The following is a 12,796-nucleotide window of genomic DNA, read 5'->3' on the forward strand; positions in this document are numbered from 1 at the left end:
ACCTACAACTCCTAGCATGCTGAGACTGTCCAGGCATGCTTTGAGTTGTTCTGTAACATCTGGCCCTTCAGATGTTGCAGAACTACAACTCCCCGCAAACCTGGACTGTCTAGGTTGTAGTTTTGCAACATCTGGAAAGGCAGTTTGGAGACCACTGCACAGTGGTCTCCAAACTGTGGCCCTCCAGATGTTGCAAAACTACAACTCCCAGCATGCCCAGACAGCCAAAGATTGTCTGGGCATGCCAGAAGTTATAGTTTTGAAACTCCTAGGAGCTGCAGTGAAGATCACTTTACGGCGAACTTCACTGCAGCATCTGACACCGCCGCACCACTTGCCTGCTGTTGTTCCCTGGGCCCCACCTGATCGGAGGTAACTGCCGCCAGTCCGCGCCGCATCCACAGCCCCTGCACCTCGCTGCCATCTTCCTCCGCTCTGCCCCAACATCAGTCCTGATCTGCCAATCGCAGGGGATAGGAGGAGGTGGCACCCCTGCTGCCTCACTCCTATCCTTCAGGATGGTCGGAGCCATCTGACAGCCAGGAAAATGGGGATGCTCTGAGCTATCGGGTCATTAGAGACCCGACACAGGGGGGGGCCTTATGGGCTTGGAGCCATACAGTGCGCACACGGAAGGGACCACTAAGGCCAGTCAATGCTGTCCTGCAGGAAGACACTTCTAGCTTGGTACTGCTGCTCTAGAGAGCTTCTCCCACACCCACTCTGTGGGAAACATGGCAGCACACTGTACATACTGGTGTATTCTATTAATTGTTATACATATGGGAGGAGACAACAATATATAGGCCTGATTTGGTATGCATTGCCATTCTTTTGCCAGGTTGCCAATGAATATCTTATAACAAAAAAGTGCATCCAGCATAAACTTCATGAGCATATTTCTATAATAGAAGGATGCAGAAGATACTTCATAATTACATTGCATTTGGTATGTTTTTAAGTAAAACACTTGCACTTTTTGTAACACTCCTACCTGGTGACGTCAAGCTTCACAGGTGTATAACCGGTACTGACGTGACCTGGAGGCGGGGCCTGATGAAGTCGCTACAAAACAGCTGTCGCACCTTACTTGGAGAGGTCCCGGCGTCACCGCCTGCTGCGAATCTAGCTGCACCATGCACTTTGTCAAGATGGTCGAATAAAGAAAAGATTTGTTCAGCCTAACGTGGCGCGTGCCATCCTTACAGTTCTTACTAGGAATATTGTGTGGAAGCGTTATGTGCCAGACAGGACAGAGCACCACCAGCTTTGTTTTGTATCACCCACACCAGCATAACAAGCTGTTTGAAAATCTACTGTTGCAAAGACAACCTTATGCAGTGCCAGATATACTGTTTCTTCTACTATGCAATAAACTTCATATTTCTGTTGTGAGGTCAGGCATGATAGGAAACATTTATGAATACTTGTGTAAAGATGGTGGTGTTATGCCCACGGCAGCAAAATTGCTGCTTTTATCATTTTTAAAAAGGCCTCTGAAAAGGGGAAAGAAGAAATCTGATTGAATAAAAGTCAATAGAAATAGATTTATTCCACAGTGTACATACCAGTCTAACAAGGTTTGCAAGTCTAATTTTACACCATTAACCACATGTATATTTGACTTTGCATGGTTTAAATACACTTTACTACACAGAGACCGAATAATCATGTACAACACAACCAGCACAATAGTCTAGAAATTCTAAGAATCTATATGGTTTGGGCTGAATCAGTGATTCTATTTTACGTGAATTCTACCAAATACAACTGCAGATGTTACTTATTCAGCAGTAGCAAATTACATTTTATCAAGTCTAGATTTTAACTAAAAACCCTGAGAGACGAATTTAAAGGAACACAAAAATTCCACTGTCATTTGCATATCATATCCATGGTAGAGGTGACAAACTAGATAACAAACAGCACCAACACTTCCAGGATCTCACCCAATTCACATATTGTGCTTGCTTAAAACTGAACCCATAGGAGTATATTCACAGCTTCCAGACATGTTAAGAAATTTCTATGACAGAAAACCAGTTCCTATAGGGCAGTGGTCTTCAACCTGTGGACCTCCAGATGTGGCAAAACTACAACTCCCAGCATGCCCGGACAGCCAGCAGCTGTCCGGTCATGCTGGGAGTTGTAGTTTTGCAACATCTGGAGGTCCACAGGTTGAAGACCACTGCTATAGGGTATATTCAAATGACAATTACTTACAGATTCTGTATCAAATTAAAGCCCAAAAGACTCCAATGTGATTTCACACTCCTTTACACTTCAGAATTTCAGCATGCGGATTCTGCACAAAAAAAAACAACAAAAAAAAACGCACAAGCCAGAAACCTCGCAAATAAATGCAGACGTTAAACGGGTGCATTTATGCAGAAATTCTGCCGTGTGAATATACCCTTATTCTAAATGGAGTTATTTCTGCAGCATATAAAAGTGTTGCTGCAAGTGCCATTTAGGTAAATAGTTTGAAGTTTCTGCAACAAGTCAACCGCATAGGAATATACCACTAAAGGAAATGTTTTAGAACAGTCTGACCATTGGTTGTTAGTGTATAGTACAATTTAGTTTAGGCCCCAAGACTATAAAAAGGAGCAATGATGGAAAATGATAGTATAATAGTCAATCCATGGCTCACAAAGGCTGCAATCATGTTCCTTAATCTTTATGTGAACATCAGTTTTTGTGTAGTCCAAAAGAGAACTGGTGGTAAGTGAACCTTTTCTTTAAAGGGGTTGTCAATGACTAGAAAAACACTTTCTGGAAGAAGTGGAAGAAAAAAAATAAAAATAAAACAAAACAAGCACCACTCCTGTCCACAGGTTGTGTGTAGTACTGCAGCTCAGTCCCATTCGCTTCACAGATTGTGTCTGGTATTGCAGCTTGGCTTTATTGGATAGGAGTGGGGCTGATTTTGCAAGTAAGAAGCAGCTTTTTTTCTAATCCTGGACAACCACTTTAGGTACAACACTGATTTTTTATTTTTTTTTAATATACAGACCAGTTAAAATGCCAAACACCACATGTTAGGCTGCTTTCACACTATAAAATTCATCCGTTTTAAAGATCCGTTTGATGCTCAGTTATGAAAACCCTGAAATCGGCCATTAAACGTCTGTTAGAAAATCACATTAGTCTATGGGATTTTTACATTATCCGTTTTAATCCGCTATAGACCATTATGAATAACGAACGTTATTTTGTGACCAAAGATAGTAACGGGAGATATAGTGCATGCACCATTTCTTCCGTTCATTCTCCAGTCACAAAATAACGTCCGTTATTAATAACAGGCTATAACAGATTAAAACGGATAATTTAAAAATCCCATAGACTATAATGGGATTTTCTAACGGACATTTAATGGCCGATTTTCAGGGTTTTCATAACTGAGCATCAAACGGATCTTTAAAACAGATGAATTTTATAGTGTGCAAGCAGACATGAGGCATCCATTTACTGGAGTGATGCCACAAACTTCTAAATCAATCATGAGTAACCAGTATGTGGCTACATACATATGCCACAACATTTTTAGATTTTTCTTAATACTTTTTTGCTGTACTGAATAAAATTATTTAAAACTTTTTTTTAAAATATATACACAAAAGGCCATATAAAAGTTTTTCTTTTTTTACCAATAGGTGTACTTTGTTTCTAAGCTTGTATAAAAGGGAACGTGCCATTACTTCACTGATAAAACCCCATCAAGGCCAGCAAAGCAGGCAGAAGTCAATGGGGACTGCTCCAATGACTTGTGGTTTAGGCAACAGAAGTAATAACAGGTTCCCTTTAAAAAGAAAGCACATTTTATTTATTGTTTTTCTTTTTTAAGCACAGATTTCTCTACTTAGGGGTTCACACATTAATAACCTGCGGCTGTAATTTATTGACGTGCCGCTACTGCAGATTTTCTGCAGACATTTAATTGAATGGTAACGAAACTCCCGCTGCGAGTTTATCAATGAATGAACCCTTACAATTTTTTTTTTTGCCAACCCCTTTAATAGCGAGACTGGTTCCATCTAGGCTCTCTTCTGTGTTGAGGGCTGCGACCTTCATGATAGTGATCCTCCTGACTTCCCCTGTAATGTGCGTCTCTACTGCTTTGGTAACCATCATTTTGATAAGGATGAGATGCCAGGCTCCTCATTTTTCGGTGGTTGGAGGAGGAGTCATAACGCACTGATGCAGAGTGGGATGAGCTTTGATGATATTGATTGTAATAAGGTGAGTAATTTGATGAGGAGGATACTGCGTGAGACACTATCTCTGTGTTGGAACCATGAGATGATCCTTGTCTGTAGTAGTTATTCATCTGAAAGAAAATAAAAATAAAAAACACCTTTAGATTATAATGAAAACTGTTATTTGCCCAAAGCAAGCCAGACTATTTTTGTCTCCAGCAGATTGATAAATCTGGGGCCCATGTGTCATTCGGTGTTTGTGTAAGATTTGTTTAATTTTAAGACAGCATATTTCGGAAAATGGGAGTATCAAGTCAGTCTTCGGCAACAAAACCAAGGACTTCTCCACATACGATTAATAAAGGAAGGATAGAAAAGTATATAAATGACCCATCTATTGGCTGTCAGGTAGGGATCAACCGATAGTTTTTTTAGGGCCGATACCGATAATCGGTGGAGGTTAGGGCCGATAGCCGATAACTTATACCGATATTCCGGTACAGTGGTCCCTCAACATACGATGGTAATTCGTTCCAAACGAGCCATCGTTTGTCGAATCCATCGTATGCTGAGGGATTCGTGCAATGTAAAGTATAGGAAGCTGTACTCACCTGTCCCCGTCGCTCCCGATGGTGACCCCGGGCCTCCGCTGGGCTCTCCGCTGTCTTCTCCAAGGCCTTACTGGGCCTGCGTAGCGACGTCATTACGCCGCTGCGTACGTCATTCCTATTGGATGACGTGCACAGCAGCGTATTGACGTCATCGGAGAGGGCCGAGAAGACACCGGAAGACCAGCGCTGGACCCAGAGGGCACCCCGGAGCATCATGGAGGGGTAAGTAATACTTACCGCACCACACGGGGAACATTAAGCTGCTATCCGGCAGCAGCTTAAACATTTTGCGCTGCCGGATAGCACTTAATGTGATGGCCCCGAAATAAAGAAGCATCGTATGTCAATGCTGACATCGACATGCAATGGCCTCTGAGAGGCCATCGTATGTCGATTTGATCATATGGGGGTCCCAGCTCCTGAACCCCCCATGGTCTATAACTTATCCCCTTTACACTACAGATGTTCTTTAACTCTTTAGACATTGCAATCAAAGTTGATCGCGACGATCATCTTAAGTTTATTTTTTTTTATGTAATCCCAGCTGTCCTGATCAGCCTAGAGGACAGCAGAAGGGTTGTTACTTGCATACTCACCATCCGATCGGCACTCCAATGCTCCAGTCAACCATGACAAGCTGGAGCAATGGAGCGCCTATAATACTGATCAATGCTGTTTTATGGAGCAGCATTGAACAGTGTATACAAACAATAGAATGTAATAGCCTCCTACAGGGACTTAAGTGTTAATGTGAATTAACCCCCTTCCCTAATCAAAGTTATTAACAGCTTTTCACTACATATGTAAAGCACTCCCCAAAACATAACGGTAGACTCCTAGCCATAATTATTTCTTAAAACAAAAAAATCTGCGTTTGTGCGTAGGATTCTTATAGGAAAGTTGATTCAGTCTGATCACCACTTTGGTGTTTAGGAAGAAACTTTTTTTTCCCCTCCCTTTGCAGAGTTTATCATGCTCTCAACCAGAGCAATCTTGACAGCCATGTGTTTTTTTAGCAATACTATAATACTAGACAGATGTAAATTTGTGCAGTTACCATAGCTTGCTTTTGAAGACTATCTGGGGAGGAGTATGGTTTCTGATAGCTTGAAACAGGAGACGAGTGGTCATATCTCATGTCAGAATTATAGTCATATCTGTAAAGAAAAATAAAATGTTTTTTTTATCCATCTAGATAAACAAATCTTTACTGGCAATCTTCGTTTTTACACAATTTTTTTTAAACTAAATATTACACATCCATATCTACACATGTAGGGGGTAGAGGAAAGACAGATACACCTCAATCTACTAGAAAATGTAAAACTACTGAAATTACTAACATTATTTTGTGACATTATTTAAAAATGTACTCCTGCCACAAACTTGTGAATACACTGGAAAATGCATCAGTTGCCAGAGGGGGGGGGAAAAAAAAAAAAAAAAAAGATTTATTATATATACACACACACACAAATCATAAAATGTTGCAGTATCTTGTAATACCTTTTTTATTGGACTAACAGCATTTTGTAGAGACAAGCTTTCAGGATTCCTCCCTTTATCAAGTCCAAAGCAAATCTCTTTGGTATTACAAGATACTGCAACATTTTATGATTTGCATCACTGGACTAATACGGCTACTCAAATTATATATATTTATTATACATACACACATATACATACACACACACAGAGAGAAAAACAGGCCTCGGAGGGGGAAGCTCTTCAGAACTTTAAGTGGAAGTCTAAATGTGGTAAGAGACAACCTTATAATGTTGGATCTAGGAGAAGAGTAGTGTGCAGAAAGCACCAACTTATCCCTTTCACAAACTTATGTGCAGGCTGCAAAAGGTTAAATACAACTTACAGAAGATAAAACAATGACGTAAGATCCACCAAATAAAATACAGAGATGCATCCAGAAGGTTTTAGCTTACCTGTTTCCATTTGGTGATTGACCATTCCCAGAGAAGCCACCGTTTCCTTGTGGAGAGGATGCTGCATTATTTGCATCTTGAGAAGCATGACTACTCCCTAACAAAAAAAATATTAGTGAAGATGCAATCGAAAAAAGGACTTGTTTACTTTGGATTGGTAAATTAAAGGGGTAGTCCAGTGGTGAAAAACTTTTCCCATGGATAGGGGATAAGTTTGAGATCGCAGGGGGTCCGACCGCTGGGGCCCCCTGCGATCTCTCTGTACGGGGGCCAGGCACTCCGGCCAGACAGCAGGTGTCTACCCCTGCACGGAGCGGCTGCTGACACGCCCCCTCAATACAGCGCTATGGCAGAGCCGGAGATTGCCGAAGGCAGCACTCCGGCTCTGCCATAGAGTTGTATTGAGGGGGCGTGTCAGCCGCAGCTTCGTGTGGGGGTCGACACACCCCCTTCGCGCGGGCTGTCGGGGCCCCGTACAGGAGATCGCGGAGGGCCCCAGCGGTCGGACCCCCCGTGATCTGCAACTTATCCCCCTATCCTTAGGATAGGGGATAAGTTGTTCACTACTGGACTACTCCTTTAAGGGTACATTCACATGTGTTTTTCTCTGCAGATCTGCTGTAGCAGATTTTCTACCCTTTGAAGTCAATAGGCAACAAATATATGCACATGTAAACGTACCCCAACATGGGTACACCAGCTCTTCTCTAGAAGGATAATTTCTCCTTCACCAGTCTCTCAGATTCCCTTCACACTATACATTCATCCATTTTTAAAGATCCGGACATTATTTTGTGACGGGGCAAAGAACGGAATATACATGCACTATTTTTCCTGTTACTTTCTCCCGTCACATTACTAACGGATGTTGTTTTAACAGGCTATGACTGGTTAAAACGGATAATGTAAAGATCCCATAGACTATATGGGATTTTGTAACTGCCCTTTAAATGCCGATTTTCCGTTATATAATGGAACATTTCCGAGTCCTTAAGGACCGAGGACGTAGGAGTACGTCCTGTCCTTTCCCGGCCCCCTGCCGCTAGCCGGAGGGGAGCCGGTGCCCGATGCCTGCTGAAATCGTTCAGCAGGCATCGCGGCATATCGCCCAGGGGGGTCATTATGCCCCCCCATGTCGGCGATGGCCGCAGATCGCTGGACAATTCAGTCCAGCGATCTGCGGCGATTCCGGGTCAATCGGGTCTCCAGTGACCCGGTGACCCGGAATTACTGGCTGATCGGGGCCATCAGAGACGGCCCCGAACAGCCAGAGCCTGCAGGGGTGAGGTGGCACTGGTGCCACCTCACGATCGCCCTGATTCGTCGGCCGGATTACCGGCCGACGAATCAGGGCGCCTGCTGCGGGTGTCACTCCCGCTCCTCTTCCGGAGGACGTGAGCGGGTGCGGGACGTGCACCCCGGGTGCTGGGGACCCCGATCCCTGGCGTTAATGTTGGGATCGGGGCCACAGGAGCGACGACGGCGGCGGCGGCAGGACTGACCTGCAGAGGCGATCAAGCAGCAGCAGGTGGTGAGTGAGCCTCCTGCTGTTGCTTAGCAACAGCTCCCAGCATGCAAAAAGGGCATGCTGGGAGCTGTAGTTATGCAACAGGAGGAGGCAGACCACCACAACTCCCAGCATGCACTTATGGGCATGCTGGGACTTATGGTTTTGCAACAGCTGGAGGCACATTCTTTCTATGGAAAAGTGTACCTTCAGCTGTTGTGTAACTACAACTCCCAGCTTGCACAAACAGCTTAAGGGCATGCTGGGAGTTGTAGTGGTGCATCTGCTGGTTGCATAACTACAACTCCCAGCATGCCCGTTGGCTGTCGGTGACTGCTGAGAGTTGTAGTTTTGCAACAGCTGAAGGCACACTGAGTTAAGTAGCAAACCAGTGTGTCTCCAGCTGTTGCATAACTACAATCCCCAGCATCCCCAGCCAAAGTAGTATGCCTCCGGCTGTTGCATAACTACAACACCCAGCATGCCCTTCCGCTGTCCGTACATGCTGGGGGTTGTAGCTTTTGCAACAGCTGAAAGCACACTGGTTGCAAAACACTGAGTTTGTTGTCAAACTGTGTTTCACAACCTGTGTGTCTCCAGCTGTTGCAAAACTACAACTCCCAGCATGCACTGATAGACCGTACATGCTGGGAGTTGTAGTTTTGCAACAGCTGGATGTCTCCCCCCCCCCCCCCCCCCAATGTGAACGTACAGGGTACACTCACATGGGCGGAGGATTACAGTAAGTATCCGGCTGCAAGTTTGAGCTGAGGCAAATTTTCTGCCGCTGCTCAAACTGCCAGCGAGAAACTACTGTGAACCCCCCTCCCGAGCGAGTGTACCCTAAAAACACTACACTACACTAACACACAATAAAATAAAAAGTAAAAAACACTACATATACACATACCCCTACACAGCCCCCCTCCCCAATAAAAATGAAAAACGTCTGGTACGCCACTGTTTCCAAAACGGAGCCTCCAGCTGTTGCAAAACAACTACTCCCAGTATTACCAGATAGCCACTGACTGTCCAGGCATGCTGGGACTTTTACAACAGCTGGGGGCACCCTATTTGGGAATCACTGGCGTAGAATACTCCTATGTCCCCCTATGCAATCCCCTAATTTAGGCCTCAAATGCGCATGGCGCTCTCACTTTGGAGCCCTGTCGTATTTCAAGGCAACAGTTTAGGGTCACATATGGGGTATCGCCGTACTCGGGAGAAATTGTGTTACAAATTATGGGGGGGTATTTTCTGCTATTACCCTTTTAAAAAAATTTTTTGTTTACATATGCAAAGTTGTGAATCACCTGTGGGGTATTAAGGTTCACATTACCCCTTGTTACGTTCCCCGAGGGGTCTAGTTTCCAAAATGGTATGCCATGTGTTTTTTTTTTGCTGTCCTGGCACCATAGGGGCTTCCTAAATGTGGCATGCCCCCAGAGCAAATTTGCTTTCAAAAAGCCAAATGTGACTCCTCTTCTGAGACCTGTAGTGCGCCAGCAGAGGCATTTCTCACCCCCATATGGGGTGTTTTCTGAATCGGGAGAAATTGGGCTTCAAATTTTGGGGGGTATTTTCTGCTATTACCCTCTTTAAAATGTAAAAAATTTTGGGAAACCAAGCATTTTAGGTAATTTTTTTTATTTTTTTTAACATATGCAAAAGTCGTGAAACACCTGTGGGGTATTAAGGTTCACTTTACCCCTTTTTACGTTCCCGAGGGGTCTAGTTTCCAAAATGGTATGCCATGTGGTTTTTTTTGGGGGTTCTGGCACCATAGGGGCTTCCTGAATGCGGCATGCCCCAAGAGCAAAATTTGCTTTCAAAAAGCCAAATGTGACTCCTTCTCTTCTGAGACCTGTAGTGCGCCAGCAGAGCACTTTTCACCCCCATATGGGGTGTTTTCTCTGAATCGGGAGAAATTGGGCTTCAAATTTTGGGTGTATTTTCTGCTATTATCCTCTTTATAAAAATGTAACATTTTTTGGGAAACCAAGCATTTTAGTAAAACATTTATTTTTATTTTTACATATGCAAAAGTCGTGAATCACCTGTGGGGTATTAAGGTTCACTTTACCCCTTGTTACGTTCCCTGAGGGGTCTAGTTTCCAAAATGTATGCCATGTGTGTTTTTTTGCTGTCCTGGCACCATAGGGGCTTCCTAAATGCGGCATGCCCCCCCAAAAACCATTTGACGCTCCTTCCCTTCTGAGCCCTCTACTGCGCCCGCCGAACAATTAACATAGACATATGAGGTATGTGCTTACTCGAGAGAAATTGGGTTTCAAATACAAGTAAAAATTCTCTCCTTTTTACCCCTTGCAAAAATTCAAAATTGGGTCTACAAGAACATGCGAGTGGTAAAAAATGAAGATTGTGAATTTTCTCCTTCACTTTTCTGCTATTCCTGTGAAACACCTAAAGGGTTAATACACTTATTGAATGTCATTTTTGAATACTTTGGGGGGTGTAGTTTTTATAATGGGGTCATTTATGGGGTATTTCTAATATGAAGACCCCTTCAAATCCACTTCAAACCTGAACTGGTCCATGAAAAATAGCGAGTTTGAAAATTTTGTGAAAAATTTCCAAATTGCTGCTGAACTTTGAAGCCCTCTGGTGTCTTCCAAAAGTAAAAACTCATAAATTTTATGATGCAAACACAAAGTAGACATATTGTATATGTGAACCCAAAAATGTTTTATTTTGAATATCCATTTTCCTTACAAGCAGAGAGCTTCAAAGTTAGAAAAATTCAAAATTTTCATTTTTTTCATCAATTTTGAGATTTTTCACCCAAGAAAGGATGCAAGTTACCATAAAATTTTACCACTAAGTTAAAGTAGAATATGTCACGAAAAAACAATCTCGGAATCAGAATGATAACTAAAAGCATTCCAGAGTTATTAATGTTTAAAGTGACAGTGGTCAGAATTGCAAAAAAACGCTCCGGTCCTTAAGGTATAAAATGGCCTGGTCCTTAAGTGGGTTAAAGACAGGAATGTATAGTGTGAAAGGGGCCTCACAAGATGCCCGACAGAACTAAGGGGGTTTCAGATTAAAAGGGTCTGGAGAAACAAAAATTACTCCAGAGGGAGTCACCAACCAGGCATTCTCTGCACGTCAAGACATCGCCAGGGCACAGTGTGGACCTAGGCATGGTCAGAACAGCAGTTGAGTATCCACTGTTTCTTTTGCCAAACAAGCCCTTTGGTATTCATACTATAGATTACATATACACTCATTGGCTATTTTATCTGGTATACTTGTTGACTTGCTTGTTAAAAGGGTTACTCCGCACCCCAGCGTCCGGAACACTGAGTTCCTAATGTGTGCGGGCTTCAGTGTTCATGCCCGCCCTCTCGTGACATCATGGCCTGCCCCCTTAATGAAAGACTATGGGAAGTGGGTGCGACAGCCGTCACGCCCCCTTCTCATAGGCTTGCATTGAGGGGGCGGGACGGGGCATGACGAGTCACGAGGGGGCGGGCGTGAACACTGAAGCCCGCACACAGCATTCACAACTCCATGTTTCGGATGCTGGGTAGCGGAGTAACCCTTTAAGACAAAGAGTTAAGGCATGTAGACATTGTCAAGACAACTTGCTGAAGTAGAAACAGGGTACCAGGATGGGAAAGAAAAGGGGAATTGAATGGCTTTGAACAAGGCATGGTTGCTGGTGCCATGTTTCAGAAACTAAGAAAATATCCAGTGACAGGCAGATGTGTGGAAGAATGCCTTGTCATCAAAGCATGGGCGAGATGACAGAAAGGCAAGTTACTTAAATAACCAATTTGTTACAACCAATGAATGCAAAATAACATCTCTGAACACACAACCGAACCATGAAGCAAATTGATTGCCAACAGCCCAAGACCACACCAGGTGCCATTATTATAAGCCAAACTTTGCACAAGCTCACCAAAAGTGGACAATGGAAGACTGGAACATTACCTGGTCCGAGACATTGAGGTGGCAGGGTCAGTATATGAAGCATGCAAAATCAAAGTATAGATCCATCCTGCCTTGTATCAACAGATCAGGCTGGTGCTGGGCTAATGGTATGGGGGACATTTTCTTGACACACTTTGGGCCCCTAAGTACCAACTGAGAATTGTTTAAAGGGATACTCTGGTGGAGAATTTTTTTTTTTTTTTTTTTTTTTTAACTGCTGCCAGAAAGTTAAACAGATTTATAAATTACTTCTATTAAAAAAAAATAATCCTTCCAGTACTTATTAGCTGCCGACTACTACAGAGAATTTTTTTTGGAACACAGAGGTCTCTGCTGACATAACAAGCACGGTGCTCTCTGCTGACATCTCTGTCCATTGTAGGATAAAATCCCCATAGCAAACATATGCTGCTCTGGACAGTTCCTAAAATAGACAGATGTCAGCAGAGAGCACTGTGCTCATGATTCAGCAGAGAGCTCTATGTCCAAAAAGAAAATAATTTCCTCTGTAGTCTTAAGCAGCTAATAAATACTGGAAGGATTAAGATTTTTTTTTTTATAGAACTGAAAGTTAAA

The 12,796-nt window shown here is 43.3% G+C and overlaps 1 protein-coding gene and 1 long non-coding RNA gene across 2 annotated transcripts in view; both read right to left on the minus strand.

The window, feature by feature from the left end:
* Positions 1-1,527: 1,527 nt before the first annotated feature.
* LOC130293989 (uncharacterized) lies at positions 1,528-3,116 on the minus strand. The gene is made up of 2 exons (XR_008848349.1): positions 2,187-3,116; positions 1,528-2,076 (listed from the first exon to the last, which is right to left on the minus strand). It is a non-coding gene; the product is annotated as an uncharacterized LOC130293989 (long non-coding RNA).
* Positions 3,117-3,390: 274 nt separating this feature from the next.
* Positions 3,391-12,796, minus strand: part of RBM7 (RNA binding motif protein 7) — a 14,101-nt gene continuing 4,695 nt past the window's right edge. The window contains exons 3-5 of the mRNA XM_056543340.1: positions 6,754-6,850; positions 5,871-5,970; positions 3,391-4,333 (exon numbers count right to left, since the gene is read on the minus strand). Coding sequence (XP_056399315.1) covers positions 4,019-4,333; positions 5,871-5,970; positions 6,754-6,850 — 512 coding nt within the window. The 3' untranslated portion in view covers positions 3,391-4,018. The remainder of the gene's footprint in view (positions 4,334-5,870; positions 5,971-6,753; positions 6,851-12,796) is intronic.

The sequence above is a fragment of the Hyla sarda genome, chromosome 10 (assembly GCF_029499605.1).
Source record: "Hyla sarda isolate aHylSar1 chromosome 10, aHylSar1.hap1, whole genome shotgun sequence".
Classification (NCBI taxonomy): domain Eukaryota; kingdom Metazoa; phylum Chordata; class Amphibia; order Anura; family Hylidae; genus Hyla; species Hyla sarda.